The 20563-nt window shown below is 41.7% G+C and overlaps 1 protein-coding gene across 2 annotated transcripts in view; it reads left to right on the forward strand.

The window, feature by feature from the left end:
- The first annotated feature begins 8197 nt into the window (after positions 1 to 8197).
- Positions 8198 to 20563, forward strand: part of STRA6 (signaling receptor and transporter of retinol STRA6) — a 62572-nt gene continuing 50206 nt past the window's right edge. For both annotated transcript variants that reach the window (XM_069981195.1, XM_069981204.1), the window contains exons 1-7: positions 8198 to 8300; positions 12152 to 12279; positions 12369 to 12435; positions 14118 to 14203; positions 14313 to 14452; positions 15425 to 15591; positions 19108 to 19227. In XM_069981195.1, coding sequence (XP_069837296.1) covers positions 12179 to 12279; positions 12369 to 12435; positions 14118 to 14203; positions 14313 to 14452; positions 15425 to 15591; positions 19108 to 19227 — 681 coding nt within the window. In that variant the 5' untranslated portion in view covers positions 8198 to 8300; positions 12152 to 12178. The remainder of the gene's footprint in view (positions 8301 to 12151; positions 12280 to 12368; positions 12436 to 14117; positions 14204 to 14312; positions 14453 to 15424; positions 15592 to 19107; positions 19228 to 20563) is intronic.

Genomic DNA, 20563 nt, shown 5'->3' on the forward strand with positions numbered 1-20563 from the left:
TACATTTTTTCTGGATTTAATGCGACCAAAAATGCGCAATTTTGCACTTTGGGATTTTTTTGCGCTGACGCCGTTTACCGTACGAGATCAGGAATGTGATTAATTAATAGTTCGGGCGATTACGCACGCGGCGATAGCAAACATGTTTATTTATTTATTTATTTGTTTACTTTTATTTAAAACCTGGGAAAAGGGGGGTGATTCAGACTTTTATTAGGGGAGGGGGCTTTTTACTATTAACAACACTTTTTTTTTTTTTTTTACACATATACTAGAAGCCCCCCTGGGGGACTTCTAGTATATACACTTGGATCTCTTATTGAGATCTCTGCAGCATAGATATGCTGCAGAGATCCATGAGATCGGCACTCGTTTGCTTTCGGCTGCTGCAGCCGAAAACGAACGAGTGCCGAGCCGCGGACGGCGCCATCTTGGACGCGTCCCCGGCCGGCATCAGTAACGGAGACCGCTCCTCCGGGACAAGGTCCCGGAGGAGCGATCTCCCCCACTAGACCCCAGGGAAACGTTGCCTCCGGTAATCGGAGGCAGCTGTCAACTTTGACAGCTGCCTCCGATTAGCTAATTAGCGGGCACGGCGATCAGACCGTGCCCGCTAATAGCAGCGGTCCCGGGCTACTCGCGGCACCCGGGATCGCGGCACTTCAAAGCGGGGCCGCCGCGCGGCCCCGCTTAGAAGTGCAAGTGAGGACATAAGACGTACGCATACGTCCTATGTCCTTAAGAGGTTAAAAGTTTAAAATCTTACTAAAAAAAAAGAAAGAAAAAAAAGAAAGGTCTCAGCCTTAATCTTTCTGCCTGTCTTGTGGCTGACTATACAGGAAACTGTCATCTCCATCCATGCCCCTGCTGTGTCCTAAATAACTGTGCCCCTGTCCTCTAAGATGAACCATTACACTGTCCCCTAGGACAGGAGCCTGTGTGGCCCTTCATACAAACAGGAAAATCTGCCTCTTATAATTTTCAAAAAAATTGTCATGTACAAAATGTTACCTAACCAATCACTTCTCCCAATAATTTCAAATATTCAGAGATCATAGCCAGTGGTTTGTACATTTTTCCATGTTTACTTTCAGGCTACCATAATTCTTTCAACTAACTTTGGCTATTTTTTTTATTGATATTGAACTGCTATATTGTTGTGATAGTGCCCTCCTTATATTATTATTGTTTTATTATTGTGTGTACAGTATAGCACCAACAATAGACAAACTGGGTATACAACGCAATGCTGAATAATTAAACCTGGAATTCCAGTACATTCCCAAGGAGATCAATGTATCACGAGTATATCAATTTTAAGAATCTAGCTTTTATCATAGTGAAGGAAGGTCTGGGGCATATAGTCAGATCTCACTGTTGATAGTAAAGAAAAGAGCTGTCCTTATCGACTGTCAAAGTCGAAGTTAATAAACTAGCAAGTGAAAAGTGTCATTAATGTCAGCACACGGATGTAAACACCTCTCCAGAATGCGGTCCTGCTCTGGTCCCCTCACCGCTCAGGATTTAAAGGACAGTGCATCTCTAATTAGTTAGTGCACCAATCACCTCCCCTATAAATAGAACACCTGTGCTGACATTCCCCACTGAAGCCTCTGCATGCTTCCCATAAAGTGTAGTGGTCCCATCTCTGGTTCCAGCTATTTGTGGTTCCTGCTCATGTCTGCTATTCTGGTTCTAGCCGTGAGTCTGTTGTGTTCCAGCCTGTCTACTTACCTGTCTCCAGCTGCACCTTGCCCGCCACCACTAGCAAGCGAAGTAACCTGGGCATCGTCTTCCGCAGCAAGTTCTTCCTGCCTTACGGTGGACACTGGTTAGGACCAGGGCATCTGGTGGGCAAGTGGTGTGTCTGGGCATCTGAGGACTATAATGCATCAGCTGTGAGCCTTGTTGTACGCTGCATCATTGAAAAATAAAAGGAAAAATGGTCTTATGAAGACCAATTTGGAATTTGGAAAAGAAACTTGACCAATCGATGCCAGTGGGATTGTGAGATAACCATTTATTATACTTTACACCTATTTGTATTTGTAAGTGACTGCTATACAGGACTTGGTGGAGTCTGGTTGTTTGAAAGTGGTGTAATTGTGGAGTGAAGACTAATTCTAGTACAAGTTAAGATGACTAAAACCTTACCTTGGTGTTGTTGACTTGGTTTTGACTCTTGTGCCAATTTCTTGTAATGTCATGACATTTCTGGTAGTTTCTGGAGCTGCCATCAGGTGGAGGGTCCAAACATTTGAGGGGAACTCAAATTATGCCTAATCAATAGGGTGTGTTCACATGGTTAATAAAAACAAGACAAAACTTATGTATGAATCACATGGAAAAGCAGCCTCCAACACAGTTTGCAAATCAACAGTATACATTGGGGGACATGTATCAAGTGCTGCATTTTTGTTTTTCGTCGGAAAGTGCCGATTTGCGAATATTTTATTTGCAATATGGCCGTGGAGGGGCGTAACGGGGGGCGCGGACTCAGAGTCCGCACGATTTATCATTGCTTTGTGTTAAAAATACGCAGGAAACCTACTCCAGCTCTCAGCTGGTGTAGGTTTCCTGCTGTGCACAGCAGCACGCATGGGATTTATGTAGAGGCAGTCCACCTCTACATAAATCTCCGTAGCGCCGGAGATGCGGGGGCATTTTTAAGTCCGGCATAAAAAACGTCGGACTTAATAAATGTCCCCCTATGTGTATACACTCCGGCCAGGATCCCATAGACAGCAATACAACATATATTCTCGTAATAATCACGGCCGATGTACAACGGCCGTGATTTTACGAAAATGTATGTTGTGTGTACATAGCCTTAGAGTGGATCTGCTTGGCAGCTCTCATTGAAAGTAATAGTAGCTTAAAAAACACCCGCAAAATAGCATGCAAAAACAGTTATAGCTTGAGGGTTTAACTCCTAGACGACCATGGGTGTACCTGTACATCCAGCGGTCATCTAGGGGAGTTCAGAGTGGGGCCCAACTCTGAACCGCTGCGGTCCTGGGTGCTGCATGTAGCCCGGGATCGCGGCTATTAGCGGGCACGGTCCGATCGCCGTGCCCACTAATTAAGTATTCAGATGCAGCTGTCAAAGTTGACAGCTGCATCTGAAGACTTCATTGCAGCCTTATCCCTGGTGTCTAGTGGGTGGATTGCCCCCCCCCCCGCAACATAGTCACGCAATAGCGCTGATCCCGACTCGGCATTCGATTGCTTATCCCATTGATCTATGTAGTATAACTATACTGCATAGATCTCAATAAGAGATCAGTGTACTTATACTAGAAGTCCCCCTGGGGCTGTTGTGTATCGCCGTGTGCGTAATCGGCCAAATTATTAATTTATCACATTCCTAATCTCGCACGGTGAACTGCGTAAGCAAAAGTGCAAAATTGCGCATAAAAAAGGTACCGATCAAGGTACCGATAGAAAGAACACATCATGGCGCAAAAAATAGACCAAAGAATAAAAGCGCTATAAGCATAGGAATAGAGCAATTTTAAGGAACATATATTTGTTAACAATGATTAGAATTTTTTACAAGTCATCACATAAAATAAAAGTTATACATGTTACATATTGTTGTAATCGTAACAAGGAACATATATAACAAGTCAGTTTTACCCCAGGGCGAATGGCGTAAAAATAAAAACCCCTTAAATAAAAAAAATGTGTTGTTTTTTTTAAATTTCACCACACATTGAATTTTTTCCTGGTTATGCAGTGTATTTTATGCAAAAATTCAGCCTGTCATTGCAAAGTACAATTAGTGGCGCAAAAAATAATAATCATGTGGGTTTCTAGGTAAAAAATGCAACTGCTATGGCCTTTTAAGCACAAGGAGGAAAAAAACGGAAGTGCAAAAATGCAAATTGGTCCGGTCCTCTAAGGGTTAAGGCTATGTTCGCACACAATATTTTGCTCAGTATTTCAATCAGTATTTTTTCAACCAAAACTGCGAGCCTTAAAGGGGAACTCCAGGTAGAGGTTAAAAAATTGAAAGCATAACGCATTACTTACCTATTTATCCCAGTTTTGAAACTACCAAAAATCCATTTGTTTGGGTTCCTGTTCTTCCTGGTTTAGCAGTTCCCAGAATGCAGTTCTGGTTCCAGAATGCAATGCTTTCCCTCAGCTGCTTATCACAGTCCACAGTCCTTGCTGCAGCTGCTTCTGGCCTGTCAGAGATGGTGAATCACTCAGGGGATTGGGGGATCCAGCCAAGCCTCCTGTGACATCACGCCCTGCCCCCTGTCTGCATCATCAGCCTGATCTTAGCAAACACACACAATGTGAGAAAGAGACATGGAATTTTTGTCTCCTAAGGGGGGAGAGCAGAAGGAGCAGGAGACAATGTGAATTGGCACAGAGGCCATTTTTCTACACTTCCTGGATTTCTATGAGCTACCAGTGTGGCAGAACGGTACAGGTATGGTAATACATCGTATAGACATATCTATATAAGTTTTAATGTACTTTTAATACAAAACAAATTTTTCTTATGTGGAGTTCCCCTTTAAAGCCATGTGAAAAATTGCACAGATTTTCAAGCTACTTTGGAGGTATGTTATACACATTTTTACTACATTATTGTTCACATGGCATAAGACCCCAGCCGTTCTGTAAACCGCCCGGGTCACAGAACGGCCAGTGTCAGAGCAGATTTGACAGTGCGGATTTAATGCTGTGTTCATTCATTTAGAAAATCCGCTGCGATACAGTACGTGTGAAGCTACCCTTAAAGCGAATGTACCATCAGGTACATTTGCTTTAAGTGTTGCATATCAATAGAGCGGCGCCAATGCAACAAAGTTAGTGCTGCGGTCCTTTCTTTGAACTGTGGCCTGGTTCCCACTCACGGCGCTGGTCTATTACTGGAGACAGGCCCAGGTTGAAGCACTGGAGGCGGGCTGGCCCACCCCCAGTGGGAGGAAAGCCCTGCCTCTTTGTGACGTGGCTCCTGCCCGGTGCTCAGTAATAGACTGGTGCCGTGCAAGGGAACTGGGTTGTGGTTTAAGAAGAAAGGACCGCAGCACTGGCTTCTCTGCACCGTTCTATTGATATTCACCTGATATGAACCTGATGGTACATTCGCTTTAAGTAAAAGAAGGCTGGCTTAAATTGCATCAGATATTATTATTTGGTGCAAGCCTCTCATTCAATGTGACACATCCCATGGACAGTCTATGCAGCAGACATAGAAATCTACATAAAATGTGAGTTAAACAATTCTGACAATTTTTTTGCGTTAGTTATGATAAATCTGCTGGGCTGTAGGATCCTACATCCTTCTTCCTAAACCCTGGCCACTTTCTTTTCCTTTTTCCTAAAGTTGTATAGAGGGTACAGAAAAGCAAAAATTAGCATTTTTTTTTACTTTTGTATTCCAAAAAGACTTGTCTATACAGTAGATCTGATAAATTCTCCCCTTTATGTTCCACTCCAGATGGGTGCTTAAATTGAATCTTCTCAAAAGATTCTGTCAGTCCTGCACTTTAAAGAGACTTCAGTCTATTGGTCACAATTAGAGATGAGAGAGTACTAAAATGCTCGGGTGCTCGGTACTCAAGACAAATATTTCCTGATGCTCGGGTGCTCGTTTCGAGTCACAAACCCCACTGAAGTCAATAAGAAACTCCAGCATTTTTGCAGGGTACCCAAGCTCTGCACAGGGAAGGCTGCGTGAAAACCTGTCAACCTCAGAAAATGATGTAAACAACACTGACATGGACAGGAAACAGCAGGGGCAGCATATATGGATGCCTCTGGGGCTGCCTAATCCCACCATTACGGCAAATTCTAGGCAACAGCCGGGTGGCGGCCCTCACTACAATTTTGCTTACCCAGACCAAGATGGGCAAGGCACATGTGCTGGCACATGTTAGGAGAGCACCCAACTAGGTGCAACTGGAAGGACTTTTGGTGTAGTCTATGGAGTCTGTGTGTACTAGGTACCAGGTGCTTTTTGTTTTAGAGCACCTGTTACACTTCACAGCCAGGAAAGGTGTAGCTGCACTACAGATCCCAGCAAGCCACGGTACAGCAGCAGAAAAAATGAGTACTGAGAGGACTTTGGGCAATTTCTTTGGGGTCTATGTGGACTACGTGCTGTCCCCTTTCTGGCACCAGTCGCTCTGCACACTGTGCAGCCACGATGGCGGTAGCTGCACTACAAGTCCCAGCCAGCAGCTACGAGGAGGCCAAAAAAATGCAGTTGTAGACCTTAGAAGGACTGTTGGGTTCTTTGTGGATGATTCCTGCCTAACAGACACTATTTTCCCCACCCTAACACTCTCCCTGACAGACAGCAGCTCTCTCCCTAATCTCATCCAGCCTGCGTCTGAAGCGAGCATCGCGGGACCTGATTCTTATATGCCCAGGTCATCTGATCTGACCAGCCAATCACTGCTAACGACATTTAGGGTTCCCAGGTTATACTACAAGCTCCCAAAGCCTCTCCTGCATGATGATTGGCTGAGAAAAAGGCGCCAAACATGCAGGAAGAGGAAGATGCCATTGTCTAAAGTATCGCGAGATGCTCGTCCGAGTAACAAGCACCATCGAGTACCCTAATACTTGAACCAGTACCAAGCTCGGATGAGCATGTTCATTCATCTCTAGTCACAATGATTCTGTCCTTACTGCCATAGAAATCAGTTTGTGCTGGGCTTGTGTTCATATACTGGAGCCAATCTGAAGAGGCAAAGCTGCAGGGAGTAGAGAGCGTTGAGCAGAATGAACCAATGATGAGGCAGTGGAAAGATTGCAGACTACCTCAGACTCCCTGAAGACACCGCAGTCAAGCTGTAGTTACAGATTCCAAATGGAACACGCACCTTTTAGAGTACAACATTAAGAGCAGTAGAACACTAAAATCTACTCAGCTCAATCTGAAAGTTCATAAAGTACTTCACATTAACAATATAACACTGTCTCTATATATACTGAGTTTAGTCAGCTAGCAGAGTGCTTTAGCTGTATAAATGATAGACTGATCAGGTAGGAAAAGCTGCCTTGCTCTATATATGCAGTACACAAGTGAACACAGAGCTGTGCACCAATCTTACTATGGAAATTACAATTTTTAAAGTGGGGAAAATATACTTTACCCGCAGTATTTCTGCAGGTAAGTTCTCATAATTTATTATTGTTGTCATACAATAGTCATGAAGTAATGCATTCATTGCTTTATATTTCATTTAAGGAGAGCCAAAGGGTTAACTATTCTTAGTGCAATATCAGAAGTCTGTTTGCTTTGTATTAAGCACTCATAAACTAGGTGATTTTTATTACTTTGGAGATTACATAGCTCAGTCATATGTTCTCTACTTAATACTTTGTATCAATCACTGGAACAAACTCTCTACATAGTATGAACCATAGAAACATAGTATTTTTTTCTCAATTGGGGTGAACAGCAGCTGCAATGCGAATTCTCTGACAGCTGGGAAGTTTATGAGAGAAATACAGAACTGTGAGACCGGGTATGAGTAAGTAATATAGAAGTGTTTTAAGAATTCTATTGTAAAGGGGTTTTCTGGGACTAACAATGTTTACTGAAATAGAGAGCACACTGGGCCCTGACACTGTAATGTACTTTTTGCACTGGTCTCCTGGAGTAGATGTTAGGGACCACAGCTACAGGTGATTCCATCTACAGCTGTAGTATACACACATAGGTAGACTTGCATACAGTAAATCAATTCAGAAGCGTCTTTACCTGATCTAAGGGAATATGATACAAAGTAAACAAAAATGAGAAAAGAAGCTAAAAGCCAAAGAATTCACAATTGTACAGCACACTAATAGCCGCAAAATAACTGGTTAATGAACTCAGTGTTCTATTAACTGAGTCGCATGAGTGTACTACTCAGCTACAACCACAGTATCAGATAGATCAAAAGGACAAGATTCAGGTATACAATAAAATGTTTTTATGGATTACACAAAGATTAGAGGTATGTCAGGAAGTTTCTAATGCTGCTGATATAGTCTTAGAAGTCCCACTACCAACATCCACACCCCCCTTTTCTTGGATAACATCCACTACCTTCTTGCTGTGCGGGGTGTAAAGTTCTCCCCCCTCCCACTGAACTTTGCCTGCTCTGTCTGGGCGCTCCCCCCCACCTCCTCATCTCAGATAAATCACCTTCCCCCCCCCCCAATCACTTCCAGAACAGAGAAGTAAAGAGAGCGTGCACAGATTTTTCTTCTATCAGGATACAGGTGTCTCTGCTGCTCAGCACCTGCTGCTTTCAGGGAAGGCCACATCCATAGGACAAAAGGTTGGTCATTGCTGTTTTTTTGTTGACAGGTGGATTCATATTAAAATTTAGAATATATGATATTACTAGTTGTTAGACAGTGTCAAGAGGGAAGAGTAAAGATAGCACAGTAGGGTAAGGGTGAGATTTCTGTCATATTGTGGCTAGTGGCAAAGATTATTAGAAAGTTTTCAGCATATTGTATTGACAGCTAGCACTGCTGCTTAGGGTATTGAACAGTAAACTGGGACTTCAATAAAGGTAGACCAGAATCAGCTACCATATATATTCATGTACTTGTCTACAGGACAACGTGGTAAAATGAATATGACTTATGTGTGTGTGTGTCTTTCAGTGCACAGTTATATAACTGCAGTCTGTAATAATATTGCTATAGTAATAAGTCTTCTCCATATATAAATATATATTTATTTGTTTACTGTGCTATACAATATGCAGTGCCAAACAGTGAAAGATGACTAATACTCTGTAATATTTAAATATTTCACATTACAAAATTGTATATTATATTAATAAATTATATATTCATGGCGATTTGTACATGTTGGTAGACTGTATGCAATATTATGCGTCTTATAATTATATAGAACAGTATATGGCCTTTTATGTTCCATAAAATTTATAATAATGCTTGACTTTACAAATTTTGAATACCAAGCAAAATTTTAAGATTTTCAATTAACAAATTAACTATTTCCCATTTCTTGTCTCATATTCGTATTCTTTAGACCTACACACCCTCCCCGGCCTCTGATGGCCTCTTAGTCCAACATTCAGTGCTTGAAAGAATTATAACCTATTTTATTAAAAGCCTAACACTATTTAACCCCACAAGAAGAGGAGGGGGTGCCAATAAATTGTAAGGAGGCTGCTCCCCAGTGGTGATAGATTGGGGTAATATAAAGGTCCCTCATTAATTCACAAGTAAGTAGCCATTCACTTAGAGAATAACCACCATTACATTACTGATGTAAGGCGGCCAGGCTAGACTAGTATCAGCAAACATGGAGAGATATCATAGTTCCTGCACATTAGGCTTCTGAAGTACTGATATTAAACTATTACATTACCTCAATTGCATTACATTGGTTATTGCAAGAATATGCGTGGAACCTGATACCACAAAAATAATACCTCAGTAATATCCAGATGTGAACACACTAGCCAGCATTGGACAGAATTTGGTTGGATGTAAGCTAAATATATGGGTGGACAGTAAATAAATAAGGTTAACACCGGTATCTTCAATGGAATATAACATGAATCATACAAATTGTATAAACAGTAAACACTAGCCTATCAAATTCAGAGAAATATAATGTCAAAAAAAGTTCCTTATAGCCAGTTTTGCATGTGTTTAATCAGGATTAGATTGAAGATTCTGAGGGCCCACCAGGGTACATGATTCTGAGGGCCTATTCTGCATTCCATACGGCCCAGTAATCGTTGTACACCCAGGGTTTAATAAGACATCTCTAATGGTCTTTGGGTTGCAGCTTGGGCCCATAGGACCTGGTACTCCTCTGGTACTCTAAAGGACCAGTCCACTCCTTAGCGTAACATATGTAAATGCATATGTAAATCAAGTGGTTTAGTGCACTGTGAGTGGTACTACCGATGTGCACCAATCCACCCCTCAGGACGGCGGTGGTGGGATCATAACAAACATGTCCTATTTAACCATTCCCATGTCCCCCGCAGTGCAGCATCACAGCTCATGGACCCCTGCTGGGCTCCCGATCTTGTGATGCAAAAGAATGCTGGTTGACCTCAGGGAGATCAACCAAAACACTGTGGAGACACCATCACATATTTCTCAATGTCAGTGAATCTAGGACCCTGGAAAAACAAATATACAGAAATACTGCAGAGACACTATCACATGTTTCTCCACCTAAGCACCACCACCTCCACCTAAGCAAGGTATCCATCCACAGACAGCTGTTTAGGGAGAGGTATTTGCCCCTCATTAGTGTGGAGTAGGATCATGGCCTCATTTAGAAATGCCCCCTCCGCCAATCAGTAAGAAAGACGGGACAGAGCTGCAGTCACTGACTGGCTGAGCAGGTAGTTCCAGTGGGATTGTGATGATTCAGGAACGTGTACGCTGACAGGGAGCTGATAAATCTGGGCCTTTGTCTGAGCTCTATATCACAGGTATCTGGCGTTGTTAGCATTTTTTTTTTGTGTATGGTGAATATTTAGGTAGAAACATAGAAGACTGTCAGCAGGAAAACACCACCTGGTTCATCTAGTCTAGTCAGGACATGGTGGCTAGAAACTAGTTTATATCTTTGCCTTATTCACCCAGAAGTCGTCCCAATATCATGTAGGTGATTAGAGAGAAGCTGCTGAGCCAGGTCTACTTTACACCAGTGTGATAAATAACTCCCCTGGTGTCTGACTGGCCATTTATGAAGGAGCTTGAGTCGGAGTAAGGAGTCAAGACAGTCCCTGATAAAATTCAGAAGTCGGAGTCGGAGTCGGAGCTGTGGCTTACTGACTTCACAGCCCTGATTAAAACCATGCTAAGGATGAAGGTTAAAAACTTTCCTTAATTTTCAATGTCCCATGTGCTACAGAAACAGTAAGTAAGTAGACTATGACAAAATACAGTATCTATCGATCTATATCACTGGTCCTCAAGGCTTTATTAAGTAATCAGTAAATCCCCAGGTGAAGGTTTGGTGAAATTGATAGCTTTGGCAGCTCCCATGCCATGCATTTTAAAGTGGACCTGTAGCCAAGCCAAAAATATTAGATATTAACATAGCATAGGGTGTCCTGATTACACATCTTCTCACAGTTTCTTGATACACCTACCATTCCAGAGATGTGTGTGTGTGTTTTATGTCTAAAAATTCAGTTAGAAGTCAGATGGGCATGCATCTTTCACATTGAGGGATGTGTATGCCTAACATACACAACCACTGACAGTATGACCACGCTAATCACCTGATATTCACTTCCATTGTAAAAAATTAGGCTCATGCCCACCTGACCATTAACTGATTTATTAGACAAGCTCCAAAGCCACAAACATTGGGAATAGTGTGTGTGTGTGTATGGGGGGGGGGAGTGCATCAGGGCACTATTAGGTATTTAATGGGGGAAACCCCTGACCAGGTCTGGTGAACACTGCACTAGATATTTGAAACAACATCAAAGAACTGTATTTTAATTGATTCAGATAGAGCTGCAAGCCTGGACTAGCGGACATCTTTGCTTTTATCTGAGAGTCTTCTATACACAATTACTTAACATACCAGACAATTATGCCAGGCATAAGTTAAATAGATAAGTCAGGTTATTACTATGTTAGTCTTGTGCACCGAGGTAAACAGCGGCCAATGCCACTAAAGCTAATAAAATGTTCAATAACTAGATGATAACAGCAATAAGGATGAGTGATTCCGAATAATCAGAGTCATTGTTAGACATTGCTGTCGGGATCTGTCCTCATGTGACATGGACGATTGTATGAATTAGTACTCTCATATTACTAATGAGCTGTTGGGAGTCATGTTGGTCTGCCATTGTAGAAGGGGATTAGACATCTGAAAGTGGTAGAGACATTCAAGCTAAGTAAATTCCATAGGAGTCCACACATATGACTGCTCACCTAGTGACAGATACATTATTTATTCCTTTGTTTGTTCACTAAGACATTTTTCTTATACTTTCTAACTACATGGATTTCTGCAAGTCTCTCTGTTATCCGCCACATATCTTTCTTCTGCTATTCCATTCTCCCTGCCTGAGTGGCTGTATGTAATCCCCTAAACAATAGGAAGCTGTGCAGGGCAGTCAGCTGAGTGGGGTTATATAAGGTGGGGGTTTTTCTTGTCCAGCTATAGGAGCAGTAAGTGGACAGCATTATGTCAAGTCCAGAAGGAAGCCCTGAACCGAATCAAGATGACCTGCTCTATGATGACTGGTATATTGATGATTCCCAAGAACCAACAGTGCCGCCTCATGAGTAAGTGAACTTTTCTTTTTTTACCCTTGATAATATTACATAAAGCAATGTAACATATACTAATCAAAGTTTCATTATTTTTCTCCTAGAATTATCTTACCATGTTTCCCAACATTGTCTGAAGGATTATACCATCTTATTCTAGCATCTGTATCCGTAAGTGTATTAATACAAATTTTTTCTTGAATTTTCTTCACATGACATCATTTAGTGGTACTTTGCCTCTCATATGGAACAGAGACACCTATGCCCCCCCCCTCAAAATCCACAACTTCTGAACCCCCTATAGTTATGCTATGGCATATAGTAGTGTTTTTAAAGCTTGCATAATGGTGCGTTTACACAGAAAGATTTGGCTGACAGATTATTAAAAGCCAAAGCCAGGAACAGACTGTAAACAGAGAATAGATCATAACGGAAAGACTGAGATGTATCCTCTTTTCAAATCCATTCCTAGCTTTGGCTGCAAAAATCTGTCAGATAAATTTCTCTGTGTAAAAGCACTATAAGGCCATGTTCATAATGCGTAAGAGACTGGCCGTTCAGTGACCCGGCCGTGTCACGGAGCGGCCGGTCTCTGAAAAGATCATACCGGCCGGTACTGCAGTACCAGCCGGATGATCTTTAGGGCGCCCGCATCAGAACTCCCCACAGCACACTATAAAGCGTGCGGCCAGAGCCGCTCACTCCATAGTGTGCACTAACAGAGCTATCTGCGGCCGCTATTCAACGAATAGCGGATGCAGAAAATTGACATGTCAGTTGCTCGCGGCGCCACTAGGGATCCTGACCGGAGCGTATACTATGTGTACGGGATCCCATAGACGGCAAGGTAACATATATTTTCATAATAATGGTTTTAGCCTAACAGTACATTTAGGGGGAGATTTATCAAACATGGTGTAAAGTGAAACTGGCTCAGTTGCCCCTAGCAACCAATCAGATTCCACCTTTCATTCCTCACAGACTCTTTGGCAAATAAAAGGTGGAATCTGATTGGTTGCTAGGGGCAACTGAGCCAGTTTCACTTTACACCATGCACCATACATACCATACTTTACCATCTTCTAAGCTTGATCCAGCGAAGAGGATCATACTATTTCTGGCTGCATGTTGGTTAAATGCACAAAATGCTTCAGCTGATGCATCTAGGGACAAAAAGTAATTGCTTGCATAGAATAATAGCAAGTAATCAAAAACACAGTTATAATGTTATGTATGTTTAACAAATCTCTTCAAAATAGTAATGGAATGCTTTTTGCGCTTTATAAATTCACTTATTTCATTAGGAACATGTTAACAAATTCTTTATCAATAGGCATATTGGTGGAAATGAGTCTTTGCCTAATGTCTGTGCCAAAAATGAGGTGCAATTTGTGCCAAAATAATCTAAGCAATAGACAGTTATTTACTGCCTCCCATAAAGCAACAAGCCATACATACCCCCCCCCCCCTTGCTCCCCTGCTGCTCCCACTGTTCAGTCTTAGGGTCCAAGTTGTGTTACTGCTCTGCCGGCTTCCTCTGATGTCCCGCTCTTTGATTGGCTGAGCAGGGAGTGGGGCGTCAGCAGAAGTCAATATGCTTATTGATAAAGTTTACAATTTCCTCAGACAACCTCTTTAATATGCAAGAAATCTATGCTGTGAGGCTATTTCTGTATTTTCATTAGTCTAATAGGTATCTATATTTCAGAATATTTCAATTTGATGTACAAGTATTTAAACAAAAGGGGCAAATTTTATTAACATTAGAAATCTTTGTGAAGTATATATTTTCTTCTAGTCTCTATACAATTTCTTCTTAATTTATTATGCACCATATATCCTTTACTTCCCAGCTTTGTACATTGCTGCTTCTATGTTTCCTGGTTCGAAGGCAAAAGCTTTGCACCTCTTTCTGTTGGGGCGTCCCTGGTGTCCTCAGGTATTTTGTTGTCACGCTCTTCTTTGGTGGAATAATCTAATTTTCCACTCTCAGTCTCATCTGCTTCTGCATGGTACACCATTTTTACCTATTATACTTACCTCTACAGCCCTTTGAATCTCTTAGAAGGTTCTGGCAACAACTGGGTGCCCTGTGCAGCTTTTGGGTTGCTGTTTTCCTCAATCTTTCGGATGCTTTTAGACCCTACTGCTCTCAACTTCATTCCAAATAGTGATGGGTCTCACAAAGGTAATTTTCCATTAACAATGCAGTTCTATCTTCACTAAGTTTGCTAATAGCTGCACAGTATCATTATTTTGATGGGTAGTGGCATAACTTTAAGGATTGCAGAGGTGGCAATAACAAGCTTTGATTGGCCTTAGCTTAATCAGTTGTAAGAATGCACAGATTAATTAAATGTTTAAATCGCTAATTGCTCAATGTCATGTATAAAGTAAATTAATCTATTATATAAAAAACATAGATTCTATATATTGTATTTTATCATTAGATATTGAGGCAGGAATAGTTAGCGGCTAGATTTTTAAACCAGGACATCAGAACTATGTGTCTGAATAAGGGCCCACTATACCTTCTACTAAAGTTGTCTGATCCGGCTGCGAAAAACGCGTTTGGTATTGGTATAAGGCTGGGTTCACACTATGTGTTTTCAATCCGTTTTATCATCTGGGTTTTTTTGCATCTGTTCTGATCCATTATGAAAAAAAAGAACGAATCAAAACGCATCCATTTTATTTTTACATACACAAAAATAAGTTCAAGTGTTTTTGTGTACGTTAAAAAAAAAATGTAATAGTTTTGATCCTTCGTTTTATAATGGAAGTCTATGGAAAAACATCCAAATGGATGCACACAAATGCATCCGTTTTTCCATCTTTTGAAATAATAGACTGCAAAAATATAGTGTGAACCCAGCCTAAGGTGTATGGGCGCCTCCCAAGTCTCCTCTGACAGATGGGTGTGATGGATTTTCACAGCCCTACCCCTTTGTTCTCAGGGAGATTAGCCGGGAGATGTGCCAAATGTCCATGTGTATGGAGAGATACAGTACATATCTGTCAGCCAAACAGTTATTGAAGGTGTATATGCACCTTTAGCCTGACTTAAAATAACTAAATAAATAAAAATAAAAGAACTGACCCACTATGCTGCCCCTAATGGATCATATATATTCTTATTTTCTATTATATTTATCTACAGAGCTTTGGAAAATTCTTGCCCTTTTCTATTTCCCTGCATTGTACTACCCACTTCTGGCAAGTCTTAATGTGCAGAACATACCTGGGTACGTAGCTGGTACCATCTTATCATGGATGCACTGTGGAGCGTTAATATGGCAGAAGGTAGAATGTCCAAAGACACCACAGGTAAGACACTAAAATAAATACGTATGTGCTAGCTAGTGAAAAGAAGTATAAAGCATGCTAAACATAATACAAGATTACTAATAAACTGCTATATTAGAAGACCGGTCTTGTATAATTAAAACTAGAAATGACAAATAAATTATTTCTAGGGGACAATTTCAATGTTGCATCTGACGAAGACCTGGTAAACTGTGTTAAATGAGCGTAAAAATCTTTCCACCAAAATGTTGCAGCTATCCATGTATACAGGGTAAGGCCATATTCACACTCTGTATGACACCGGCCATTCCGTGACCCGGCCGGGTCACGGAACGTCCGGTGTTAGAAAAGATCATCCCGACCGGTACTGCAGTACCAGCCAGATTACCTTTGCTGCCACTGAATTCGGATGCGGGCGCATCTGTGCACACCCACATCCGAATTCCTCACTGTTCACAATGAAGCATGCAGCCGGAGCATGTGACCATTGTGTGAAATGACAGGGTTTTCTGTGCCGGCTATTCATTTAATAGCGGCCACAGAAAACTGACATGTCAGTTTCTTGCGGCGCCGCTAGGGATCCTAGCCGAAGTGTTTACTATGGGGGAAATTTATTTTAAGGCTAAAATGCGCACGGGATTTATGTAGAGGCAGTGCACCTCTACATAAATCCTCTGAGTGGAGGGACAAAGCAACAAATTTAATGCACATTTAATAGTAAGAGTAGATGCAGGGGCGTAGCTAGGACTCATAGGGGCCCCATAGCAAAAAAACTGTATGGGGCCCCCTGAATCCTGTACGTCCCCACCCCCCATAGATAGCCAACTCTCAAACACACACAATGACACACATATATACACACACAGAGGCCCCATTTACCTATATACAAATACACCACTGACATATACACAGTTAGGCTATGTTCACACAATGTATCAGACAGGCCGTTCAGTGACCCCGGCAGGGGCACGGAACGGCCGGTCTGTGCCTGGATCATCGCGGCCAGTACTTAAGTACCGGCCGGATGATCCGGCCAGCTGCAGAGCCCTGATGCGGGCGCATCAGCGCGCGCCCACATCAGAGCTTCCCATAGCGCACAGTGAAGTGAGCGGCCAGAGCAGCCGTATATGATGTGTATATGCTCCGGCCGGGATCCCATATTAGATAAGGTTATGTTACGCTCTGCAAAAAGTATGGCTGTTTACGCCGATGGCAACAACGGCCGTACTTTTACGTAGTGTGAACATAGCCTAAACTGGAATGTGATTACACTAGTGATAACATATACACCATGAATAGATCACATACAGGGAAATCATCCCCCAAGTGTAATAAGAACCAGAAATATTATCTGCAGCATTAATAGAAACTGCTGTAGAACATCTTTGGGAGTAAACCTGTCAATCACTTGAGACACTGCTGACACACACACACACACACACATATACACCAGTGTTACAGACACTACAGTATATACATATATAGCCACATACACACACTGACATATACATATACCCACAGATACATACATACACTCTCTGATATATACATATATACACAGACACATATGTATACACACTTACATATACATATACCCACAGATACATACATACACTCTCTGACATATACATATATATACACAGACCCATATGTACACACACTGACATATACATATAACCACAGATACATATGTACACACACTGACATATACCCACAGATACATACATACACTCTCTGACATATACATATATACACAGACACATATGTACACACACTGACATATACATATATATACACAGACACATATGTACACACACTGACATATACATATACCCACAGATACATACATACATACACTCTTTGACATATACATATATACACAGACACATATGTACACACACTTACATATACATATACCCACAGATACATACATACATACACTCTCTGACATATACATATATACACAGACACATATGTACACACACTGACACACATACATAGCACTTACAGCTCCCAGGGTATAAACTAGAATGGAGTGTCCAGAAGGAGGTGTAAAGGAGCTTTGATGACATCATGCCCATCCTTACACAGAGGTATTGAGGACCTTTGGGTCATGTGATAAGGTCCTTCATCCCTCTCCTCCTGTGCGTACAGGACCTGGCAGGTCCTGCTCCTCTGTCCCTCTCCTTCTGATGTTCAGCCCGCTCACCCTGCACTACAGTGAGCGGGCTGAAGAGTACAGTGGCGGGTCCCTCTTCCTCTGCAGGAAGGGGGATGTGGTGGTCGGCTCTCAGTGGCATACCTAACAAGAAGGCAGAGCAGGGCCTTCTGGGGCCCCCTTCTAGTAAGGGCCCTATAGCAGTCGCCTTCCCTGCCCTCATGGTAGCTACGCCACTGAGTAGATGAAAGGTGGCACCATACCAATTTTAATGCTTACCAAAACCTTGCTCTTACCACATTATGAAACTATAAACATAATAGCATAAAAAGTGAAGACAGCCACTCTTGAAAATGCAAAAATATATTTACTTTATTATGCCAGTTGGAAACAAAAATGTTTTTCAACTGTAAAACATAATGAGCCTTTGTCAAGTACAACGCAATAGCGTGTGAACTATGCTTATGACTATAACATAGGCCAATCATTTGTCTCTGTGGTTGGCCCATGTTTCACTGATTGGTCATTGGTTTATGTGTATATATAAGCATAGTTCACACGCTATTGCCTTGACAAAGGCTTGGTATGCTTTACAGTTGAAACAACTTTTTTTGTATGCGATTGGCACAGTAAATATATATACCAACTCAAACCAAAAAGTTATGCATTTATGTAGATAACAGGGCACCAAATATAAAGTCCAACATTATTAAAGCGTCACTGTTGTTATAGCTTTCAAAAAACTAAATCAACAGTAGATGTGAATAAAGCAAATTTGCAGTATACATTGATTATTTTTTTGTTGTTATCATGCTGTAAAACAAAGCTGAACTTACCAGAAATCCAGGCCCAGTCTCCTGAAGGCAGCTTTTCTGACTTGTACCGGTGGAAAAAAACAGACTAAACACAGGAATTACGGCCAGTAGTCAGAGTCATGGCTCAATGTGTCCGTCAATCACATGACTCCCTTCTCTCTGTGAGCGCTCAGATGGCCTGGGATACATATGACTTCCTGTTTTCTGTCTGTTTCCTATTTTTTAAGAAAAAAAACTGCCCACAGCAACCAATCACAGCTCAGCATTCAGCTCTGGTAAAATATAAGAGGAGCTGTGATTGGTTGCTGTGGGCAGTTTACACCAGGTGTATATTTACACCCTTTTATAAATCTCCCCCTTAGTATCCACTTATCTCCTGTCTTCTTTTGAGGCAACATGCTCATGTGACCACCCAGAATATGTTAATATAAAGGATAGTTAGGGAGATTAGCTGCCGGACAAATATGTGTCTCACTTTTATACAATAGATCAGTTTCAAGGGATTGTGCTAGTTCTGTGCCATAGATAATAAGCCTTATGGTTCTATTCATTTCTATCTCTCAGTTCTACAGTTATTACTCCCTATTAGCAACTCTGCCACAGATCTTCTGCCTTATTCTGCTAAGTATCATCTACCCTGCGCTTCTCATTCAAAAACTACGCCAGCCCTCTCACTCCAAGCAGGTAGGTAGCAATCCCAATTCTGCCTAGATTTTGTGCCTGAAATAAAGGCTTATACTGTATGCAATGTTTCATGCTGTGTTTAAGAATGACTGACAACCTGAAAAGATGTCTGGCAAGATTTCTCTGCTCTGTATAAAAATAAAGGGTTTAGCGTGAGCTGGCACCAACTGAGTTACGTCCTGCTGTGGGTATTAATGGAGGGATTGGGTTGTTAGATTCTGTTTCCTAATCCTGGACACAGTTTTTGGATTTTACTGTTCACATGTGTCAATGTGCCTCTCTATATAAAATACTGAGAAGCTGTATGGTATGAAAAAATGTGTTGTGTTACTTGGTAGATATGGTAGATGTGATGTTGGATAGTAATACAGTATATGAAAGTATCTGGCAAGGGCAGTAGCTATATTTTGGTATGATAGCAGACATAATGATGGTACCCCATGACGGAGGAATATGCAAGAGTAGGAGGGGAATACAAGAAGAGTGGAGGGGAAATAATCAGGACATTTAAAAAAAATGGGCAAGGTTTCTCTAATTTGTAATAATTGAAGCAAAGAAATAAAGACCATTTGACCCATTGCAGACAGGTTTCTTGATGGTGTGTGGTTCCGACGTGATAGAATATATTAAAAAAAAAAAACAGATGAAGAAATCATAACTGATCAAAAGGCAGCCATCATGTTTTAGGTATATAAGTTTTGAAGGTTTTATCATTATGCCTGTTCTGCCATCTGGCAAGTCATTATGTATTGTTAAAAAGTGTTCTTTAGATGAAGGCGAGTTTTTGGTGGCCATAGTAAGGGTGCATTAGTAGCCGAGCCACCAAGGTAACATTTAAGCCAAACTCCATGTGCCAACTCCAGGGCACCTATAATAGTACCAGTCGCATTGCACCCATTACAAGCACAAATCTGCTTAGCGCCTCACAGCCACAACTGCACAGATGCCCCGCTTCCCAATGATTGGGTTTTTCTATGGAACTGATTCCATGAAGTGTTGTTTTCTCTTCTCTGTGACCAATAATGCCTGAACGCCATATGGCATTCAAAACATTTGACTTGATCCATTGAGTGATGGAAGGAAACTGCAGTATTAAGTCATGGGACCAAAGGAGTTATGATTTTCCTTTGAGGTCAAATATAAGATTGCAAGGGTCTGACCTCTGGGCCCCACAGGGATCTCTAGAGTGGCACCCAACTCTTTTACCTGCCCGCGCTCCTGCCTGCTTTTCCGGCTCCCGACTCAGCCAATCAGTGAACAGCGCACGGACTGGCTGAGTGGGACGACAGTGACCCTGGAGCCAAAGAAGCGGGTGGGAGCATGGGCAGGTAATGTA

This window comes from Dendropsophus ebraccatus, chromosome 1, assembly GCF_027789765.1.
Source record: "Dendropsophus ebraccatus isolate aDenEbr1 chromosome 1, aDenEbr1.pat, whole genome shotgun sequence".
Classification (NCBI taxonomy): Eukaryota; Metazoa; Chordata; class Amphibia; order Anura; family Hylidae; genus Dendropsophus; species Dendropsophus ebraccatus.